The sequence below is a fragment of the Brachyhypopomus gauderio genome, chromosome 19 (assembly GCF_052324685.1).
Source record: "Brachyhypopomus gauderio isolate BG-103 chromosome 19, BGAUD_0.2, whole genome shotgun sequence".
Taxonomy (NCBI): domain Eukaryota; kingdom Metazoa; phylum Chordata; class Actinopteri; order Gymnotiformes; family Hypopomidae; genus Brachyhypopomus; species Brachyhypopomus gauderio.
This window is the reverse complement of record NC_135229.1, coordinates 12,325,495-12,348,436: the sequence shown is the minus strand read 5'-3', so window position 1 is coordinate 12,348,436 and position 22,942 is coordinate 12,325,495. Positions and strand designations below refer to the sequence as shown.

Here is a 22,942-nt window from a genome sequence, read left to right as displayed (position 1 = left end):
ATCCAGCTGCCAGATGCTCAGGTACCAGATCAGGAACAGAGGATTCACGTGTCTAACTGAACTGTTCAAATATGAGTGCTTAGGGAGGTGTTGTGATGCAGAGAGAAATAAACCACATTGGTCTCCCTGTTACCGTGCGTAGATGTTTTGCAGATTTGCAGCAAGGCAGGCTCACTAGTCGTAGCTCTTCACAGAAGAAGAAGCTCCTGAGAGCCCTGAATGCCTGTACTTCAGTCAGATGCCCTGCGTTTGGAGAGGACTACGAACAGGTTCAGTTAAACAACCTCTGAGCCATTCAGAACACATCAGAACCACATGCAGTAGTCTGCAGGAACTGCACACAACCTTCTTTATTTTCTCACTCTGTTGCTGCTGAAGTCCAGGAGCAATGCTCTTCTGATGTACTGTCTTCCACAGGATGCCCATGAGTTCCTGATGATGTGTTTGCTTCAGCTGAAAAAGGAGGGAGAGACACTCAGGGTTTCCTCCTTCTCTTACATCTGCCCTGTTGCAAATTTTTCAGTGGTGAGCAGTCTGACATTATCCACAAACATGCTGTAAAAACTAAAGTGACTATTGACATCTTGCTACCCTGACAAGGCACTACATCAGTGACGTAGCTGAGGAGAAAGGAGAAAGCTGGTTAACATTCAATGATTCAAAGGTTTCAAAAATGAATGAGCCAGCAATCCTTAAGCGCAGGGCAAGAACAGCCTACCTGCTCTTCTACATGCAAAGATAGGAGCTCACCTTCTCACTGAGGTATAGTAGGGGCAGTATCCCCCTAAACCCAACTCCATGCCAGGTCCAAGTGAAGATGACTGAAATGATGACTGACAGAATTTCCAGCATCCTGTCCTCTAAGCCCTGTTTGTCCTTTCAACCCCATTACCATCTTCAACCCCGTTACCCTAGTCTCAACCCTGTCACACCTACATTTTAATACATAATTTTAAAAAGGCAGATGCTATTTGCACCCGGGTATATGCAGCAGTATGTGTTATTTGCACCCGAGTATATGCAGCAGTGTGTGCTATTTGCACCCGGGTGTACATAGCAGTGTGTGCTATTTGCACCCGGGTATATGCAGCAGTGTGTGCTATTTGCACCCGGGTGTACATAGCAGTGTGTGCTATTTGCACCCGGGTATATGCAGCAGTGTGTGCTATTTGCACCCGGCTATACGTAGCAGTGTGTACTATTTGCACCCAACATTTTGATTTATCAAAGATTAGTACTATTCTTTTGTGTTCCATTTTACTTACAAATTATTTTACAAGAAGTGAAGATACTTTTATTTGGGGTTATGGGGTAGACCTGTTTGAATTTTGTTTTTCACTTGTGAGTCTTTTTCTTTACCATGCTTAGAATTTAAATAGCAATTTAATTATCCTAAGTCGCTTACCGCTAATGGCAGTAATCACATGGTAAATACTACATGTAATATACACTGCCAGTGATAAATAATGTTAAAACAAAATGTAACACAAGTTAATATCTGTCTGTAGCACCCTGATATGTACACCACATTGTATGTGTCACGTTATGGTCCCCGACCCCTCCCTTTGGGCGTGTGTTTACGTCGTCTGCGTCAGTGGATCTCCGTGGGTGCGGTTGCGTCCTGTGATAATTCGTTTTACCTGTGGCTCGTCTCGTCATCATGTGGGGTTTATGTAGTTTGTCTATTTAATGTGCGTTCACGCAGTGTCTTGTGCTCGTCGTTGTTTGAGTCTACGTGTCTCTATATGAGTGTTAAACGTGCGCTGTCTGCGCTATATGTGTAAAGACAAATAAAGTAACGTCTGTAGCGAACAGGATTCTGTGTCTCGTCCTTCTCCCAGTCGCCAGCGTTACAGTATGATGTATACAAATATTCTTCCTGCCAGTACATTATCAGCCTCTTTAATTTTATTTAATTTCACAGAATGCAGAAGACAGATTCTATGACTAATTCATTTTTTCTGGATGGTTTGTACATTTTTTAAAGAAATAAATTGGGGTTTTTATTATTTACATCATGTTTAAATAAATTTTAATTTTGTGCATTGGATGGTAGCCCTCTTCACTCCATAATCTCAGTGCTCTCTGGAATTCCTCACAACTGTCGAAGGAGTATCCTTCACAAATGTTCTTTAGCTTTTCTTCCTTCTTGGGAGAAAACACAAATATTAGCTTATATAAAATAGTCATTACATTATAAGTCTGGCATATTGACTCTGTCATGCAAAAACCTTAATTCAAAAGGACTGTACATCTTTTGTTATACACATTCATGTCCTTTGTGTGTACTGAAACAACACAAAAATAGAGAACAAAAAGACAAAATTATATAATTTTACACAAAACTCAAAAAATAGACTGGACAAAATTGTTTTTGTAAGATAGCAATGCGACTGTCACGTAGGGCTACACCCCCCTCTCTGTCACTTCGGGTTCCTGTCCTTGTGTCTGTGTTGTTCCCTGCGTGTCTGTCTCCATGGTTTCCCCTCGTCTGACACGCCCGTGTCATCAGTGTCTTCACCTGTGTGTCTAGTTTAGTTCTGTGTATTTATAGTCCCAGTGTTTCACTTATCGGTTATTGGTTGTTTTGTTCTATTTGGTTAGTTTGTGCTCTTGTTATTCATGCTCTTTGGTCGTGTTGTGCTCTTGTTATTCATGCTCTTTGGTCGTGTTGTGCTCTTGTTATTCATGCTCTTTGGTCGTGTTGTGCTCTTGTTATTCATGCTCTTTGGTCGTGTTGTGCTCTTGTTATTCATGCTCTTTGTTCAGTGTTCTACGCTTCCTGGTCTGTGAGTTCTACTCATTTCGTTGCTCAGTCGTCTGTGTTTTCTGTAGCCTGATTTTCTAGTTTGTATGCGTTTACCCCGTGTTTGGTTTAAAGTGTTCGTTCGGTGTCTTAGTTTAATTCTTAGTATCGTCATGCCTGTTTATTTGTCAAACCTGGATGGCTCGCCCGTTATGACCCCTGCCTGTTTGAACGACTTTGATCATGATCATTCCTCTTAATAAATCTCGCTCTCCTCAGCGTTTGTGTCTGCCTCCAAGCTCTGTAGCGCCAGTTAGTGTTGCCACCTGTCCCGGTTTTCACGTCGCTGTCCCGGTTTGTCCCGGTTTTCCTTCTTTTTAATATTCGGTCCCGGCAAAAAATAAAAATCATTTAATGTCCCGGTTTTCACTAGGTTAGTTCAAACGACTATTTAGACTGTTTCTGCACACTTGAAATCTGTCTTTTTTTTCTCGCTGTGTCCATTTTACACCCCCCACCCGGTAACACTTTACGTTCGCCACTATTATGCTCCTATTAGCTCAAAAATATATCAGTGTTCGTTGGATAATAATTCTCACACTATTTCTTAAATATATATCTTAAAATGTAAAGTTAAATTGAGTGATGGACCTTTTATACATAACTATTAACCAAATTCTGCTTACCGTTTCCTACTGTCTCCGTTTCGGTTCCTTTGAATTTGCGCCTTTTCGCTCCCGCGCATTCATTGGTAGACATGCGCAGATGGGTTCGCTTTTTTTTTTTTTTTAATTAAGGGGTGAAAATAGCCTCGCTGTGTGGCAAATGCTACTTGTACCCGGGTGCAAATAGACACTCCGTTTTAAAAAATGCATTGAAAAGTAATTTAATGTTTGTTGACTTCTGTCTAAAATGTTGAGTTATTATAAGCTTATTGATTTTTGTGAAGATTCTTTAGTTGAACCACACTTTTAATGAAAAATGACAAGAGCGCTTTCATGAAAAGGGACATTTCAGACTTTAGTATTGCAAAAAAGTGAGATTCTATATCATTTTTGTATTCACAGTTATTGAATTAGTGTTGAGGATATCTGATGAATATGAAAATATTGATTTCTTCAGAAATGCATTTTATGATCATATTCAGAGAGCTTCCACTGTGTACGTAATGGGGTTGAAGAAAAACATTGCCCAGATCTTGAAAAAATGACCAATAATAATAAAGAGCTAATGCCTGAGATGAGGAAATATGATTTTCTGATTGGTAAAAATATCCTTAATGCTGTGATGTATACAGAGAAATTATACATTTAAGCAAAAAATTTGAAAATGTCAAAGTCCAATTTGAACCATTATAGTGGAGTGACCCAGGTGTGTCGGAGTCCTGCCAAGCACTTAACGATTCGGTGAACAAATCTTTTGAAGGAATCTATTTAGTGAACTGATTCTAATGATTCAGTTCATCTAAAACACATATGTCAAAGTCAAGGCCCGCGAGGGTCCGCGCGGCGAAAATGACGTAATCGCAGTGGCTCTGCCTGTGCGCGAGGGTCTCGCGTGCTGTCGATTCTCGAGGTCGTGCACATCTCGAATTTTGTAACTTTGCGCGCGCCACGCCTCAACGCAATGAACAAAGTCATGTTTGCAGGGTTCATACACCTTTATAAGGTGGAATTAAAGCACTTGTACGTCACTTTAAAGGTCCATTTCAATATTTCCCAGCACGTTAAACTTAATTAAGTTAAATATTTATACATATACTCGAAATGGTTCGAAATAATTCGCTTTTTATCACATTATTTAATGGTTGTTTTTTATTTTCAAAACGCTCAATCTTAACGTCTTCATGATCTCTCATGTTTCGTCCTGGAATTACAAGAGGCTCGTATTTGTTAACGTAACGTAATACAGCAATTTGTTGTGAAACGAAGTAGTTACAATTTCAAGCATTTTCAAGTACTTTAGCCTAAATTCCAGCACTTTTCAAACCTGCAACACAAAGCAACATTAAAATTCGGAGTCGCGCACTATGGTCACTCGCGAAAGTATAAACCTAAATCAGCAGTCAAAGCAGACATCAACGTTCAGCTATCCCCCTCCTCAAAAATGGCTAAACGTAAGGTGGACACTGAGAACAGGGGTTTCAAGCCAGGTTGGAGGCAGAGTACATGTACTGCGATACTGAGAAATGTTCATAAGAAAGGCCTGTGATTATATTTTGTTGATTTACTACCCCCTTGTGGTCGGATTTGAGTTAGGTTTCGTTTTGCTGAAAGTCAGTCAGTCGAGCATGATTGCCTGTAGCACGGCAGAGAGACAGTGTTTCCAGCATTTTTAAACCTGCACCTGAGTGAGTGAGAAGACAACATGTTAAAAACACACACACACAAAATACCTCTGACACTATCAGATGTAAAGCCCCACCTTGATGAAGTAGCTGGTTCAAAGCACAAGCTGGGACATGAATAACATTGTAAAGTTTCAGGCATCACCTGTTACAGGGAGCAGGAAAAGCCAACCAACACTTGGGTTCATTGCACAATATCACCATCAGCACACAATATTGCACAATGATAATAAAGATTTTACAGTAGTCTACTAACTACAGTCACAGCTAAATTAAGAATACACCATACATAATAAACATACAAGATTCGGTTATATTTGAGTGTAGTGGAAATTCCCCCAAATGCTCATGATACAACCAAACAGACAGCCTGCCTGCACAAGCACATAAAGGAACACACACTCAGCAGCAAGGAGCTGTTCAAGTGGGACACGTGCAGGAAGGGGTTCCTCTAGTAAAGATGGAACTGAACCTGAAGCTGCCATTCTGCAACGCCGCGGGCAGACCTTCGACAAGGGGGAGGAGCCGTCTTCCTGCCCATCATGCCTCTTCCTCTGAGACCCTGCTGATACACAAGGGTTTGCAGATCCACACTGAAATCCTTCAAGAAAAGTGGTGAATGACCGGCACACGTGGATTCTTTGCATTTTTTACTCATGTTTCATTTTCCCTCATTGTTGTTTAGCCAGACATCTGCACCCTGAAGGAAGAACCAACCAAGCTTGAGTGGTGGGTAAACACGTTGGTGAAGACAGGATTGTATCTGCAGGATTGTACGTGACTGTTCCACTTTTCATCCTGCTCTCCTCTGTCCTGGTCCTATGGAGGCCAGTAGGGGGCGTGTGCTGTGTCTTGGAGAAAGGGTTGGGTTCCTGTACACCATCTCTACTACTGCATCTGAGTCTTCTGCCTGAACAGAGCTCATCTTGGTTGGCTGTATGGGTTTTTGTTTTGATGCTTAACTCCTCAACCCTGCTTACCTACAACTAAAGATGGAAATAGGTGCAGATGAAGGACTAATGTGCATAATATGTAATAGTTTTGGTTAAGGTTTAAATAAAGGTTAAGGGAACTCACTTATCCAATAGCTCACTGTAGGTTACGAGATATAACTAACCAACTTCACAAAGTTCCTTGCTATAAACAGTAGCCTGCTTTGTCAGAGGTTTACTATACAGCTACAGTTACTAAGGGGTTGGCATATAAAACGTATGCAACAGATTAAGTATTTTATAGGGAATAGGTGTTATTATACATTTACCTTTATCTGATACTTATTAGGAGTTAATCTGGCCTGCTATGGATATAACTAAGAAAAGTTGGTTAAGCAATTAACTAGATTTATCTATTAACAACTAGATTAATTTATTATCAAACAGTACTATTCTAAATCAATGTATGAAAAGGTAGTTATTCTCATGGAAACAGTTATACAGACCAGTGCAGGGTGTCTCAATGTGCAAGAAAGCAGAGGGGAAGAGAGGAAAACAGAAGAGACCCTACACCAAACTCCTCTTCCTTTAACACCCAGCGCATATCAAAGGAACCGCAATTATCAACAACAGGTTAATCTGTGGGAATTTGTTTGATGATATAACCAACATAGTACATTTACACACAGGACCCCCACCTCTGTGTCTCTACCTTCTTTCTGAACTGAAGACGTAGTCTTTCCCACTACACAACATGCTGCAAAATGAGTCCAAGCAAGCCTGGCAAATACACAGATAAACCAAAACACAAACGGTCAGTTTTAGCCCATTTCAATGGGGACTCCTTGAGTCACACTTCCCCCACTATGCCTATGTATGACCTCCAGGGAAAGACCACCCTCTGTTACCACTCATGGTTTAACACATCAAATCCTGCATCCCGCACAGAAACATAACATTCTGACACTTCTGCATGGCCTTGATCTGTTCGCCCTGTGAGTGACCGGCAGACAAGACACAGGGTCTGGTTCAGGCAGGGTGTCAAGAAGTAGCATGTGTTTATTTAATCCCCATGTAGAGGCAAGAAAACTATTTACAGAAACAAACCAAGACATAAAAAACCCAAAATGTGATAGTTCACAAGTTCCTCACATCAATTGTCACACTGCACAGTTCAAGCGTCAAGATCATTTCTTACTTTCAGCATTACATACTCTGCCACCAAAAACCTGCTCAAACAATTCTCATCAGGCCTTTTATAGTGCTACACAGGAAGTGGTGTGATGTCACTTCCTGGATTTTTGGTGGTAAAACCCAACCCATAAAAGCACTCTACACATAGTTGCCAGGTTCGCAGTTTTCACGCCAAATTGGGCTGGTTTGAAAATCCAGCCGCAGGTAAAAATTCTGGGGTTGCTGGCTGCAGTTTTTTGGGCAGGAGTTACAAATCAAAACTAAGAATCGATCCCGATATAATAGTCAATTTTAGTTTAGGCCCTTCAGAAGCCTAAACTAGCCCAAACCCTAAAGTTATTGACTGAAGGGCGGGTTTTACACTGAATTTGTGTAGGATATTTTTGTAGGACCTGGCAACCCTGACTCTACAGAACCCAATCTGTTTTCTCAACAAAACAACATGGCTGCCTTTCTCTGCATACCAGTCACCGGTATTGCTCAAATAAAATGAACATTTTTCATTACATACATTATATAACCTTTCCTTTTTTCTGTGCAGGTTCTCCCTTGGTAAGCTGATTAATATTACTCAATAAAAAGTAAATTGCATCCTATGTGTCTTCATTTAGTTATTAACTTACATAATGAAATCAATGTCAATACTTATGTTGTGTACATTGTGGTGAAGGGTAGCTCCATCACACGCCCCATTTGGGTGCCAGCAGGTTTTGTGCTTATGAGATTGTAGGTCAATGTCTAGGAAATGACCTGCAGAAGCTTCTTTTGTCAGGTTCTCAACAGCTTACTGGTCATCTGGAGAGGTGCAGCTACGGTGGTCTTATTTTATCCATGATTCTTTGGGTTTACAGTATGTCCTCTGAAAGAATGTTTTGAACACATCCAGCATTTGGCAAGGAACATTGTAGGAGTCCTCCTAGAAATAATGAAATCAGAGCTGGCTGAAATTATGCTGGCTGCTCCTGACTAGTTAGTTGATGTTTTGTTTTTTGTGTTTATAGGTGACGTATTCCTTGAAACTTCTTACCTCAAGTCTGAAACGGCATGTTTTAGAAGTGGATGCTAGTTTTGCCTGCAATTTCCTCTTCTTTTCCACTGTACACAGTGTGGCATGTACTCATGTATTTAACCATTTAAATACATTTCTGCCCATATCAGAGTTGGCCTCAGTGGGAATATGCAGATATGTGGCCAGTTGGTCTTTTGCTGGTGAACCTACATCAGCATGTTCTATCTAGAGCCTTTCTCTGGCATATCTCTGCAAGGCATCATGGGTATATGAGGCCAGAGAAGCTTCTAGAGTTCTTTGTCATTGTAATCATGATCAAAGTTCCACAGCAAGCAAAAATTATCATTTGAGTAACCTGATTTTTAATTTTTACAAATTGATTGTCTTATGCACATAGTTGATTAGGGAAATTAAAGAGAGGGTCACAAACTATAGTGGATGATTTCTGATAAATTGATGTCCTAATTCAGCCTATTTGACATGAGTGCTTTAATTCGCCTAAATGCATTATGAACCTAAAATAGATTTATGAGGAAATGGTACAGTGCAATCTGTGCAAACTTACTGTGATGATAGTTAAGGGTTCATACTCTCATGCAGCAGTCTTTTGGAATTATGGGAGATTTCTGAGAAACTGATAACCAATTTCTGATAAATTTATCTCCAAGCCCTAAGAACATATTAAGACTTCAATGTGGATTTTTGAAAAATGGTACAGCAGAATCTGTCTACATTTGCACCGGGGGATAAACAAAGACTACCCACTCTTGGGTGGTAGTAGAATTTTTTTGGCATCATGGGAAAATTCAGACAAATAGGAAACCACAGTCTCATTATATATATATATATATATATATATATATATATATATATATATATATATATATATATATATATATATATATATATGTGTGTGTGTGTGTGTGTGTGTGTGCGTGTGTGTGTGTGTGTGTGTGTGTGCGTGTATAATATTTATATATATATATATATTTTATTATTATGTATATACAGGGCAGTCATGGCCTGGTGGTAGGGAACTGGTCTTGTGACCGGAGGGTCGTGGGTTCGATTTACAGACCTGAGGCCATGACTGAGGTGCCCTTGAGCAAGGCACCTAACCCCAACTGCTCCCCGGACTAGGGCTGCTCACTGCTCTGGGCACATGTGATCCACAGCCCCCTAGTAATAAACTAGTGTGTGTGTGTGTTCTAACTGCACAGATGGGTAAAATGCAGAGGACAAATTTCGATTGCGGTGAAAAATCACAATTGACAAAATATGGCACAATTACATTTTTATTTACATTTTATATATAATGTATGTCAGGGGTACTCAACTAAATTTGTCCGCGGTCCAATTTTGGCAGATACCTGTGACCTGAGGTCCGGTGCGGTGGGGGTGGCAAATGTAAGTTGTTGAGCGGGGGGGGGGGGGGGGTGGCGAACGTAAGTTGTTGAGCGGGGGTGGCAAACGTAACACTCGTGACGGAGTGTTTATCTTTTGTCCGTATCCAGTTAATCAGGAATGAGATTGGGTCCGGACAGGACTGCGTTCGGGTCCGGATCCGGACCGCGGTCCGCCAGTTGAGTACCCCTGATGTATGTATATGTACATACAACAAATATGTGACTATGACGGACTTGTATACAAAATGGGTTGTTGCTGAGCCTCTGCAATCTAAGATCACAAGTGAAGTGTCAGCTGCAATCATTAAGAAGCTGTACTTGTTCGGCATGGTCAAGAAAATTATTACTGACCAGGGAAGAGAGTTTGTTAATGAGGTTAATATTCAGTATAACTTAACTTTTATATTATCATATTTACCATATCACATTTTACATTTACATTTTTACTTTGATATTTACACAGCTGAACGAGAACATATTTGCAGCTCGCAATGTTAAACATGCAGTTTCAAGTGCAGGTGATGAGGTGTTGATATTCCAAAACCCTAATAAAACACACAGAAAAGACTCCCTTGCAGACCGGCATCAAGGGCCTTTTTCTGTAGATACCATCACTGCTAAAGGTGTGACAACTGTGGTGAAAGACTAAGGGACTCGTTGCTGCATTAATGTCTCACATCTTAGGCCTTTCTACCAATTGAAAAGTTTTGTCGTCATTGGTGTTCAAGATTATTGTATATTGGGAAATTTCTACTCTTAATAATATTCCTAATTTCTCTTGTCAGACTATGGACCAACCAGTTTCATGTCGCATCAGGACCATGAATACTGGACACCTAAAAATTATGAGCATTTATATGCTTTCTCTGTGGAGAAATGGGAAAAATACTTGGGTCCTATTGAAGAAAAACAGTTTCATCTAAACTCGTCATGTGAACTTCGCTTCCTCACATTATTTAACTCTCACTCTTACACTGTCAAGCACTGTCTCTCACACTCTAAATTAAGTAACTGATTATTATTATTAATTTCAGCTGAAATACATTTTGGACACTAGCCGTCCAGAAACAGAGCTTATCATTAAAGATGGTGATGTCTGTCTAACACGTGAGGACTTCTGGAGTCTCGGATTAAACCGATGCATGGAATCTACTGTATATATTATATATGTTGCAGAATGTTTACTCTAAGAAAAATCTAACTAAATTGATTTTGTTTGCATTTTACTCCGTTTTGTTTTTATAGATTGAGAATGCATGTTTTAAGCTCATCACTGCTGCTCGAAGACATGTAATCAAGAGTCAAATTATTGTTTTGTGGGTTTAATGTCCTTTTTTTGTATGGGTATTTTTATAGAGTTCCTAATTATTCTTAAATAGGGCAAAGATGTTCACATTGTGGACATGTATGTCATTCCCACGTGGAAGACATCAGATGTGGACCCACTGTCAAGCTTACCGGTAATATTGTTATAAGGCACTTATATAAGTCACACTCATGAATGCCCATAATTTTGTACAAAAACGAAGTAATCTTTTTATATGTATTTCTCTACAATACCAGGACAGTCAGTGCTCCAAGGATGCTATTTTGTTTCCTGCATGGAATAGGCAAAAGGATCAGGCATATCACTTTTTGCTATGCGTTGAGTTACAACTATTAAGATAGATATTTAGAGATTCTTTTCTGATTCTGATAGAACAAAATAATAAGTTGCCTATCTGGTCATTTTTAAATATGCCCAATGCAGGTTTTACTGGTAGCAGAGAAAGAGATCATTTTTCTAGACTCTTTACTGCCTGATGGTTTTGGAGATGAGGCCTACAGAACTAACTATATTTAGGTTAAGATAAAATAATATTTACTGAAGTAAAACTTAATTTACTTTATTGCCTCTATGGCTCCAGGTTTAAGTAAGAGCCTTGTTCTACGGCTCATGTCATGTCTTTCTCAAAACCTGCTGTGAACAGAAAGGTTAGCCATGAGCACAGACAATATCTTGAGAAGTGGGAGATAGACTACTTTTTCGTAGAGCTCAGGGGCATCCCGACATGTCTTATATGCTCAGATAAAGTTGCTGTGCACAAGGAGTACAATATCAGACGTCATTACACAACTAAACATGCTGAGGAATATGCAAAATATCAGGGAGAAGAGAGAAAGTGCTGTGCCGCCAAGCTTAAAACATGTCTACTGCGGTAGCAAGATTTTTTCAAGAAGGCAAGCAAAGAAAGTGATGCTGCTGTCGAAGTTAGCTGCGTGATGAGTGAGGTGATTGCTAAGGCTGGAAAGCCATTCAAAGATGGCGAGTTCATCAAAAAGTGCATGTTAAATGCTGCAAGTAGTCTGTCCAGAAAAGAAGGGGTCAGTTTAGTAACATCAGCCTTTCAGCCAACACAGTGGCAGAGCGCATTTCTGACCTGTCAGGTAACATTTACGATCAACTGCGTGAGAAAGCTAAACATTTCCATGCATACTCTGTTGCTCTTGATGAGAGCACAGACGTCACTGACACTGCGCAGCTCGCAATTTATGTCCGTGGTGTTGACGGTTGTTTTGAAGTAATGGAGGAGTTGCTCACAGTGATTCCAATGCATGGCCAGACCACTGCTCAGGAGATATTTTGGAAGATGCCATTGTGGATGCTGGCTTGCTATGGAAGAGTTTTGCTGGAATAACAACCGACAGAGCACCATCAACGACAGGGAGGAAGAATGGACTCGTGGGACTTGTTCAAAGAAAACTGGAGGAAGAAGGTGTGGAAGAGGCTATTGCTCTCCATTGCATTATCCATCAGCCGGCCCTTTGCAGCAAATGCCTGAAGTTTGACAGTGTGATGTTTGATGTTGTGAAATGCATCAACCATATCAGAACCAGGGGCTTGAAGCACCGTCAGTTCCGTTTTGGGGGAAATAGACTCATCATATGAGGATGTGCTCTAATTCACAGAGATACGCTGGCTTAGCAGGGGAAACGTCTTGAAGAGGTTTTTTGAGTTGAGAGCAGAAGTGAAAGCCTTCATGGAGAAGGATGGGATGGCTGTTCCTGTACTTAGTGATCCCAAGTTGATCATGGACTTAGCTTTTCTGGTTGACATCACACCGGAGCTGAATGTACTGAACAAGAAGTTACAAGGCCAGGGGCAGCTTGTGAGTGCTGCCTATGACAACATCAGAGCATTCTCCACAAAACTTGGGTTGTGAAAAGCCCAGCTTTCTCAGACAAACCTCTGCCATTTCCCAGCATGCAAGGCACTCATGGATTCAGGCACACCATTCAGTGGTGAGAAGTATGCTGATGCCATTGTAAAGCTCCAGGAAGAATTCTGATCCCTTCTCCTTCGATGTGAAAGATGCTCCTCCTGAGCTTCAAATGGAGCTAATTGACCTGCAGTGCAATTCTGAACTCAAAGCCAAGTTCAGGGAGGTGAGTGGAAAAGCAGAGAACCTTGGACAATTTTTGAGAGAATTGCCCCCCCACCTTCCCTGAGCTTTCCAAGATGTTCAAGCGGACCATGTGCCTTTTTGGAAGTACCTATCTCTGTGGAAAGCTCTTCTCCACCATGAACTTTAATAAGTCAAAGTTCCGGTCCAAACTTACTGATGAGCATCTTCAAGCCATACTGAGGGTCTCAGTTGCTTCTTCCCTCAAGCCAGATGTGGCTCAGCTGTGTAAGATGAAGTGCTGCCAGGTCTCTGGTAGCAAGGAGTAGGAGGAAGAAAGAGGAGCCAATGTTCTGAAGAACTGTTCATGTTCTGAATTGTTATTATTGTTAGTTAAGTTAGAGAAGATTGGATTGTTCTTTTATTGTGGAATATTTGATGCGGCCCAGCCTCACCCAGACTCTACCTCCAGCGGCCCCCAGGTACGAGGATTTTGAGACCCCTACTATATATATAAAATGTATGTGTATGTACAGTTAGGGCCAGAAATATTTGGACAGTGACACAAGTTTTGTTATTTTAGCTGTTTACAAAAACATGTTCAGAAATACAATTATATATATAATATGGGCTGAAAGTGCACACACCCAGCTGCAATATGAGAGTTTCCACATCCAAATCGGAGAAAGGGTTTAGGAATCATAGCTCTGTAATGCATAGCCTCCTCTTTTTCAAGGGACCAAAAGTAATTGGACAATGGACTCTAAGGGCTGCAATTAACTCTGAAGGCGTCTCCCTCGTTAACCTGTAATCAATGAAGTAGTTAAAAGGTCTGGGGTTGATTCCAGGTGTGTGGTTTTGCATTTGGAAGCTGTTGCTGTGACCAGACAACATGCGGTCAAAGGAACTCTCAATTGAGGTGAAGCAGAACATCCTGAGACTGAAAAAAAAGAAAGAATCCATCAGAGAGACAGCAGACATGCTTGGAGTAGCAAAATCAACAGTCAGGTACATTCTGAGAAAAAAGGAATTGACTGGTGAGCTTGGGAACTCAAAAAGGCCTGGGCGTCCACGGATGACAACAGTGGTGGATGATGGCCGCATACTTTCTTTGGTGAAGAAGAACCCGTTCACAACATCAACTGAAGTCCAGAACACTCTCAGGGAAGTAGGTGTATCTGTCTCTAAGTCAACAGTAAAGAGAAGACTCCATGAAAGTAAATACAAAGGGTTCACATCTAGATGCAAACCATTCATCAATTCCAAAAATAGACAGGCCAGAGTTAAATTTGCCGAAAAACACCTCAAGAAGCCAGCTCAGTTCTGGAAAAGTATTCTATGGACAGATGAGACAAAGATCAACCTGTACCAGAATGATGGGAAGAAAAAAGTTTGGAGAAGAAAGGGAACGGCACATGATCCAAGGCACACCACATCCTCTGTAAAACATGGTGGAGGCAACGTGATGGCATGGGCATGCATGGCTTTCAATGGCACTGGGTCACTTGTGTTTATTGATGACATAACAGCAGACAAGAGTAGCCGGATGAATTCTGAAGTGTACCGGGATATACTTTCAGCCCAGATTCAGCCAAATGCTGCAAAGTTGATCGGACGGCGCTTCATAGTACAGATGGACAATGACCCCAAGCATACAGCCAAAGCTACCCAGGAGTTCATGAGTGCAAAAAAGTGGAACATTCTGCAATGGCCAAGTCAATCACCAGATCTTAACCCAATTGAGCATGCATTTCACTTGCTCAAATCCAGACTTAAGACGGAAAGACCCACAAACTAGCAAGACCTGAAGGCTGCGGCTGTAAAGGCCTGGCAAAGCATTAAGAAGGAGGAAACCCAGCGTTTGGTGATGTCCATGGGTTCCAGACTTAAGGCAGTGATTGCCTCCAAAGGATTTGCAACAAAATATTGAAAATAAAAATCTTTTGTTTGGGTTATGTTTATTTGTCCAACTACTTTTGACCTCCTAAAATGTGGAGTGTTTGTAAAGAAATGTGTACAATTCCTACATTTTCTATCAGATATTTTTGTTCAACCCATCAAATTAAACGTTACAATCTGCACTTGAATTCTGTTGTAGAGGTTTCATTTCAAATCCAATGTGGTGGCATGCAGAGCCCAACTCGAAAATTGTGTCACTGTCCAAATATTTCTAGCCCTAACTGTATGTATATATCCGCAGGTACAATTATAATAATTATAATAATTTATATTATTATTATTTATATTACTATTATTATTTAATTATTATTATTACTATTGTTATTATTTTAAACTGTTTACAAAGGTGTCGTAAAATGTAGCAGTAGTGTCGTAAAGTGTTAACGCAAAGTTTGCATGCGCAAAATATCTGCCCGATACGTCCCTGGGCCAATCGCAACACGCATGCGCACATTTTCTCACGCATGCTCGGTACGGATCGGGCAGAGTGTACGGATCAGGGAATCACAGTGGCATATGCCACTGACATCTGTACGTAAGATGTCGATGTTAATGACATATGCCAGCGTAACCTTTACGTAAGCGTATGCCTTTCCGTGTTATTACCGCTACTGGGTGGCGTTGTCCAATCAACGATTTCCCAGGCTTTCCCACTGGGACCTACCTTTTCCGGTTTGTTAATGTCGTGTTTTTGTTAATGTTGTTGTGTTTTTGTAATTTGTAATTGGGCTTAGTTAATGTCACTGTGTTTTTGTAATTTGTAATTGTGCTTAGTTAATGTTGTGATTTTGTTAATGTGATTGGGTTTTTGTTATTTGTAATTGTGTTTAGTTAATGTCGTTGTGTTTTTGTTAATGACATTGTGTTTTTGTCATTTGTAATTGTGCTTAGTAAGTATCGTTGTGGTTGGCACTTCACGGCCACTGTAATGTACAGACCGGTACACACCGTATATGAAGGGAGAATTGAACCCAAATGCCGTTAGAAACCAATAAGGATGAATGCTTATCACTGGGACTGTGTGTATGAAATAAAACACACGCGAACAAACAGAAAGCACAGCATAAAACCACTATGCATACACACAGTGGCAAAACGAAACTCAAAATGATGCGGAAAACTCAACGCGTAAAAATAAAGCACAACCGTAGAATGGAAAACAACGTGGAATACTCAACATGTGAAAAGGCAAAACTAAACCGTATAGACACGGGAGGAAAATAACAAAGGCAACGAAAAGAACGCGGAAGAAACTCAACGCGTAAAATGAAACCAAGGACGCCAGGGGAAGTGACCGGCAACAGACGAACGCCGCAACAAAACAAAACCCTTCCCAAAATAAAAGAGTAACTGACAGGAAGAGATAAGACTGGAGGAAAACTTGAGATGGGCCAGAAGTGGCGCAGGAGGTAGATACTCGAATAAGTAAAAGTAAAAGGTAGAGAGAGAGAACAAGAGAAAGAGAGTAAGGTGGAGAGAAACATTCACACGGGAACGCACTAGGACTGACTCGGTGCCTCTTATGGAGGTAGAAGGTGTGGCATCCAAGCCAGCCCTGACACAGCCAGCAAGGCATCATTAGGGGAGCTAGTGTGTTTGGTACACCTTTACTGCCTCCGTCTGCTGCCCTCAAAACTGAATCTATGGAATAGGGGAAAAAAAACCCATTTAGAACTCAGAATAAATAGAGGAACAGTACAGATAGAACAATCCTAAATTGCATTTTTGATTAATAAAGTACTACATATAAGCATATACCACTTAGAGCATTCAATTGTTATATAGTACACTATGCCTGACCCAGATTTTTCTGGTCCATAAGCAACAACTTGATAAGCTCATCCAATATTACATTGCACCTTGCTTATTACTCAATATCAGTGGCCCAGACTATGTAATTTGGTGGCTGTCCTCTAGTCTCATGCCCAGTTCCATTTACTAACCTGACTTAGTTCTGAAGGCCTTCTGAAAACCACTGATGTGCCAGAACATCCTCGAGCACAGGACGTTTTTCAGGGTCCTTTTGCAGACACCATGTTAGCAGATGGCGGCAGTCTGTGTGTGTAGCAACGGGATTAGTTGAGAAAGAAAATCAGTTACCATCTGAAACCTCTGATCTGACTGTTCTAATGGCTTATTCAAAGTTTTTAAATGACAGAACTGTACAGAAACCTTCATCACTAACAAAAACTAAAAAGACTGAACAAGTCTTTTTTATAATTTTAAGACGGTTACAAAATGTTGTATTGCCAATTCTCCATTCTTCATTAGTACATTTTATGAATCTGTGGTTGTGTATTACATTACCAGATGAAATAATTACATAAATGATCATTTTGCAATTTAGAATTTCTAGTTATCTTGAAGATGCTTCTGCCTTTTCACCTCTGGATGGGTTTCCCTTGAAGCAGAGGTGTGCCTCAACAATGTCCTCCTCCTTCTCAAAGGGCACATCTCCACAGATAATGCTGTAGAGGAGCACACCCAGACTCCAGATGGTGGCTTGACGGCCCTCATACGTCCTGTCAATCAGCCATTCAGGTGGGCGGTATACCTTGGTGCCTAAGACAATGAGAGAGAATCATCAGTAACAAAATAACAAGTTTATAATAGTCTCTAATTTGATCCCATTTTTTAACTTGAGGTGCACATTTCATTCCTATGGTAAATAACCTTCAAAGCGCCTGTAGGGTTCGGTCTTAAGCAGATCGCCACAACCAAAGTCGATCAACTTGACGTCAAGGGTGTCGGTGTTGACCAGAAGGTTTTCTTCCTTGACGTCTCTATGCAGAACTCCACGGTCACGGCAGTGAAGGACAGCCTGAACCACCTGACGCATGATCAATCGTGCCAGTGGCTCAGGTAGTTGGTATTGGTGCAAGTCCAAGAAATCAAACAGGTCCATGCAGGGGATGGGTCGCTCCAGAATCAAGATGAAGCAGTCGCAATCAAACCATTCTAGCAGCTCCACAATATGCTGACAACGAGGTGGCTTGCACACCATCTCCATTAAAGCCACCTCTAAGGGGAGACTGCGAGTTTCGCCGGGCTAAAATTAGGGAACACATGGTTAGTATGGGTTTGAAGTTTTATAGTGGAATTATGGTTAGCAGGTTAACATGAAAGGGATCTGGATTGGTACCAATCATTAGATGAAACCTGAATCTAAAAGTGAACTGTTTTCCATTCGTGTTGGGAGGAGTCACTGAATGGAAAATTAACAGCTTTGCGTTTATAGTCCCTTTGCAGTTTTACCCATCTAAAAAGTTCCAGACATTGTTGCAATATTACATAAGTAAAGATATTGAACTTACAACAGTGATGAACCGTTCTGTGTGATGCTTCGGCACAAATTTAATGGCGATCTGGTCACATAAAAAACACAGCAAGTGAAGTTGTTTACACAAAACAGTCAGTACATTTAACATATATCTAAGGGCTTGCAGATGGTAGCCACAGCTTCTCAGGTAACTCATAAATCTGGAGTCTGATAAATACTCATCCACAGATTGTCAAGCTTATTACATTGTATAATCAGGATCTTTGTGTTCAAAAAGTGGAAAAAGGTCAAGGCACATTAGATTTGACCACTTGATTGCCATGTGAATAACAAAGGCTCTCTAGGGAAAATAGCTCCTTTCAAAGTTCTAATCACAATCTAAAATAGAAATTAAGTCCCAAAATCATTCTTGTATTGTGTGCTGATGCTCACCTGTTTTCCATCAGCCTTGCGGACTCCTGCATACACTGAGCCGTATCCTCCTGTGCCCAGGAGATCTCCCACAGTGTAGCGTGAATTGAAGCTCACTACATGAAACAAAAACAAGTTACATCATTGTACAACATAAGATTCAGTCAAAATAAATTTCAGCAGGTGTAAAATGCTGGTAGTGTTGAGGGTGCTATTCTAGACAGACCTTTGCACTCCTCCTCTCTCTTCTCTCTCTTCTTCTTCTTTGCCCGCGTCTCCATGGGGTGGGGTGTCAAGTCTTGAGGAGCATCCCCTTTCCTCTTCCTACTCCGCCTCAGAGGTTCCTCTTCTCGCCCTCGCTTTGCAGACAACTTGCAGCTTCTGCTCACCTTGCGCTCAGCTAAAATGAAGAGAACACAATGTTTATGTAACCTTTAAGTAACAATAGAATTATTTTAACATTAACCAATGGTTGACACATCTGAATTATACAAGTAAAAAAAACATATTCCACATTTCAAACAGAATATAATCAAATACAAATAAATTTAATTGAAATAGAAATGCTAGTTGAAATCTTAATCACTGCTGTTTCCCCATGTTTTTCTGCAATAATAATTTTAAATGTGAGCATCCTCTCTTTCTCATCCTCAATCATTTCTAAATCATTTCTTTGAAGAAAATGTAACTCGTGTGCTTGAAGAAAATGTATATGTACTATATGCACTGTAAATACAATTTCATCTTTCTTTGTTTAGACATTAGACTGCAGAAGCCAATGCCAATCTCGCCAGTAAACCACAGAGGGAGTAAATGTAGGCACTCCTTCAATGCTTGCTTTAAAACCATAGGATACATAGGCAGTATCAAAACACAAACTACTGAGAGACAGCAATTTTAGTTGTAATTTTAGAGACCATTTTGTGTTAATGCATCATTTATATTGGGGGTCTTTTATTTTGACATTTGGGGGGTTTGTGTTTTGTGGAGTGGCGAGATTACAGCTCGTGTTGTGTTCGGTGGATTGCTCCTACTTGCGAGGTGGATTAAAAAAAGTTAATAGTCCCATCCGTTGGCTCTAGTGTGGAATTTTGTTGAATAAGGCCTTTGTTCGGAAGCTAGAGTTTATTTTAAACTCCCACGCCTTTCATTACTAACACACCCGATAATTATATCTGAGAATTATATATATGAGCAAATATAGTGTGTGTATCCTTATTTGTAGTAGTAATTCCGATCGCAAGATACATGCAAGGTAGGATGTGTTAGCTCAGTGGAAGTGGAAATTACCCAACACAATTTAGTTTGTATAGGCCAAACTACGGCCCCTTAGGCTTTTTAATCCGACCCGCCAAACCTGTCTAAATGATAGTAAGAACGTCATTCATTTCCCCTTTTTACCCTTTCATCTGCAATACCATCGTTTCCCCAATAGATGGCGCATTAATCCAGACACATTGACCTCCGTTGGAGTGTAACTTTCCTGCTGCCGTTTTGCCCTTCGGTAAAAATGAGAGGAGCAAAGAAAAGAAAAGAAAAGTGGACACGGAGTGCCGAGTGTCTAAAAAAGAGTGGACAACAAAATATTTTTTCACGGAGGTCCAGCACAATCAACTGACTGCAATAAAACATTCAAGTCTAGTCTTGCTTGTAAGCTCACATTGTCCTTGCCCACAGAAGTGGGTACAAAGCACAAACTCCTTATATCACACAGACTGCTGCTGCATGCCACTGTTTAAAACTGGCCAGGTGATACCCAATACTTAAATAAGCCATGTTACATAGATTACAAAGATTAATAGATATATGCTTTGGCAGCAGTCCAGATGAGGTATCAGAAGCCAGCAAAGCAGCATGACAATGTTTTGTTTAGATTGTTTGGGGGTGTACTAAAATAGTGAAAAATGACATCTGTAATCCATATTATCAGTATTACCCGTATTATCAGTATTATACTATGCTGGTATAACAATGATTCGAAGCATTATCACCTTAGACTAAACACACCCACCTAGCAGATAACGAGTGTCACAGTACACCCACACTGTATGTGGGTCGTCAAGGTGCCCACTCTAAAGTGCTCTACTCTACACCAAACATATCACAGCAAAGTAATGAATGGAAAATGAAATACATTCAAATTCATTTGTCTTCCTCTGGTCCATCTGGTTCATTCATTTGTCTTCCCCTGTTTGTAATAAATACTGTCCACATGTTTCATAATACAAATATGCAGTCATGGTCACTTGGCAGTCATGGCTGAGTTGTTGTTATTCACATTCCCTTATAATACAGCTGACTGTCGAATGTTTAGGAGCAAGGAAATTTCATGACTGGATTTGTTGCACAGGTGGCATATTGTCACAGTTCCACGCTGGAAAGCACTGAGCTCCTGAGAGTGACCCATTCACAAATGTTTGTAAAAACAGTACGCGTGCCTAGTAAAAATATCTTATCAATGTCTATATGAAAGAAGAGGATCTGCCTCAGAACCTCGCCTTGAACATGGGGTTGAGCAAGGTGTCTCTGCCTCTCCATGTCAGGGCCTAAATGCAAAACACCAACCCAGGGCACAGAGGATGCATGAGCGTGTACTGTTAAGATCATCAGGTCTATAAGAAGGGCTACAGTGCCATGTGAATTCATTACAATGTTGAAGACTATGTGATGTCTCATTTTCTGATAAAACTGATGTTTTACTGGTCAGGTCATGTGCAGAAAGCTGATGGTTCTGCACCTCTGCCAGACCTTACAAACAAATAAATGTTTTTTTTTCTACTTTATCATGCATGGTTATTTGGTTTGTTGAATATGCATGTAATCTTCAGTGTTACACAGTACCAGTGTGGAGTGGACCTGTGGGCTGGTGGATGTCCCATATAGATGGTCCTTCTACAGGCATGCTAACATGGCTGACATTTGAGGGTCCGGCCGTACTTCCGCCGTGGATCACTGGCTCTTGGGGGTTGTAGGACACACCTGAAAATCCCACAGCAGGTAAAGTGAACCCCAGCACGCCTCACAGTGAGGCTCAAATGCCTTGTAAGTGTTTCCCAATGAACAAGTAATTATAAGAAGGGCTATGGTGCCATGTGATGTCATTAGAATGTGGGGAGAATGCTTAAGAATTTGTGATGTTAGAAATCTGTTTCTTTTTAAAAATGTTTATTTTTATTTGCTTTATTCATGGCCACATGGACAATGTTAACACATATATGTAACATGGTGGGATTTATGAAAATTGTGCTGAGTCAAAGAAATCAAAGAAATAACCCATGCTCCATTAATTATATTATCCTGTACACATGAAATAAAGAGCTTGACAGTCATCAATAGAATAAATATACATGTTATTTTTCTGAACCTTAGAAACCTACTACATAAATGTGTATATTTAATTTTTTATTATTATGAATAAGCCTATGGAAATCCATACTCATAAGAACTAAATATACTGTCTTACATAGAAGTATAAAATTATGTACAGTATATGAAAATGTATTTTTCTCACCATGAGTGGTACAACCTGGTGTGTCTATGAAGTTGTTTTGTTCCTGCCCAGGCCTTGGCTGGTCAATTCTGCAGGGGTAAAAACTCATTCTCAAGGTGAAAAATAGAAAGGATAGAAAGATAGAAAGATCTACAAAAAATAGAAAGTAAATCAGATCTTATTTGTAAGATTTGTAAGGGTTGTAAGTCACAGAGCAAAATCTCATACGATCAGTTCTGAGCTTTTCAGCATCAAAATTGAAATCAAAACATTCCATCTTCCCAACCAAACATTCTAAACCAAACATTCCAAAGTTGAGTAGCACATGTAATATCACAACTTCCAATTTTTTAACCAAAACACCAAATCAGCCAGGCTGCTACAATAACCTGATGCAGCCTGGCTTGTATACACCTTTCATACACCTTTTCCCTGGTCAAAGTCAGGCACTTTCAATGTCTATTTTCTTTCAATTTCTATTTTCAATATTTTCCAGTACCTTACAGCTTAGGTGTAATTACAAATCAGTGATTCTTGAGACAAGGGACAAAACGGGGTTACAAATATACACTGCTCAAAAAAATAAAGGGAACCCTTAAACAACACAATATAATTCCAAGTCAACCACACTTCTGTGAAACCAACCTGTTCAGTTAGGAAGCAACACTGATTGTGAATCAATTTAACCTGCTGTTGTGCAAATGGAATAGACAACAGGTAGAAATGAGAGGCAATTAGCAAGACCCCCCCCCCCCCCCCCCCCCCTATAAAGGAGTGGTTCTGCA

At 40.4% G+C, this 22,942-nt stretch overlaps 1 protein-coding gene and 1 long non-coding RNA gene across 2 annotated transcripts; both read right to left on the bottom strand.

The window, feature by feature from the left end:
• Positions 1 to 4,343: 4,343 nt before the first annotated feature.
• On the bottom strand, positions 4,344 to 7,229 carry LOC143483262 (uncharacterized). The gene is made up of 3 exons (XR_013122455.1): positions 7,178 to 7,229; positions 6,724 to 6,805; positions 4,344 to 5,655 (listed from the first exon to the last, which is right to left on the bottom strand). It is a non-coding gene; the product is annotated as an uncharacterized LOC143483262 (long non-coding RNA).
• Positions 7,230 to 17,332: 10,103 nt separating this feature from the next.
• LOC143483373 (serine/threonine-protein kinase pim-2-like) lies at positions 17,333 to 22,358 on the bottom strand. The gene is made up of 7 exons (XM_076982211.1): positions 22,179 to 22,358; positions 21,509 to 21,646; positions 18,894 to 19,067; positions 18,689 to 18,783; positions 18,291 to 18,341; positions 17,650 to 18,025; positions 17,333 to 17,538 (listed from the first exon to the last, which is right to left on the bottom strand). Exons 1-7 carry the CDS (start codon positions 22,264 to 22,266, stop codon positions 17,333 to 17,335), a joined length of 1,128 nt encoding a protein of 375 aa, XP_076838326.1. The 5' UTR covers positions 22,267 to 22,358.
• Positions 22,359 to 22,942: the final 584 nt, after the last annotated feature.

What these genes read in the sequence shown, in the direction of transcription:
- LOC143483373 (XM_076982211.1), bottom strand. Translation starts at nt 22,266, where the DNA reads ATGAGTTTTTACCCCTGCAGAATTGACCAGCCAAGGCCTGGGCAGGAA. An exon ending in GAGAGAGGAGGAGTGCAAAG is followed by an intron (nt 18,784 to 18,893) that starts GTCTGTCTAGAA and finishes TGTTTCATGTAG; the next exon opens with TGAGCTTCAATTCACGCTAC. An exon ending in ACCCTACAGGCGCTTTGAAG is followed by an intron (nt 17,539 to 17,649) that starts GTTATTTACCAT and finishes TCATTGTCTTAG; the next exon opens with GCACCAAGGTATACCGCCCA.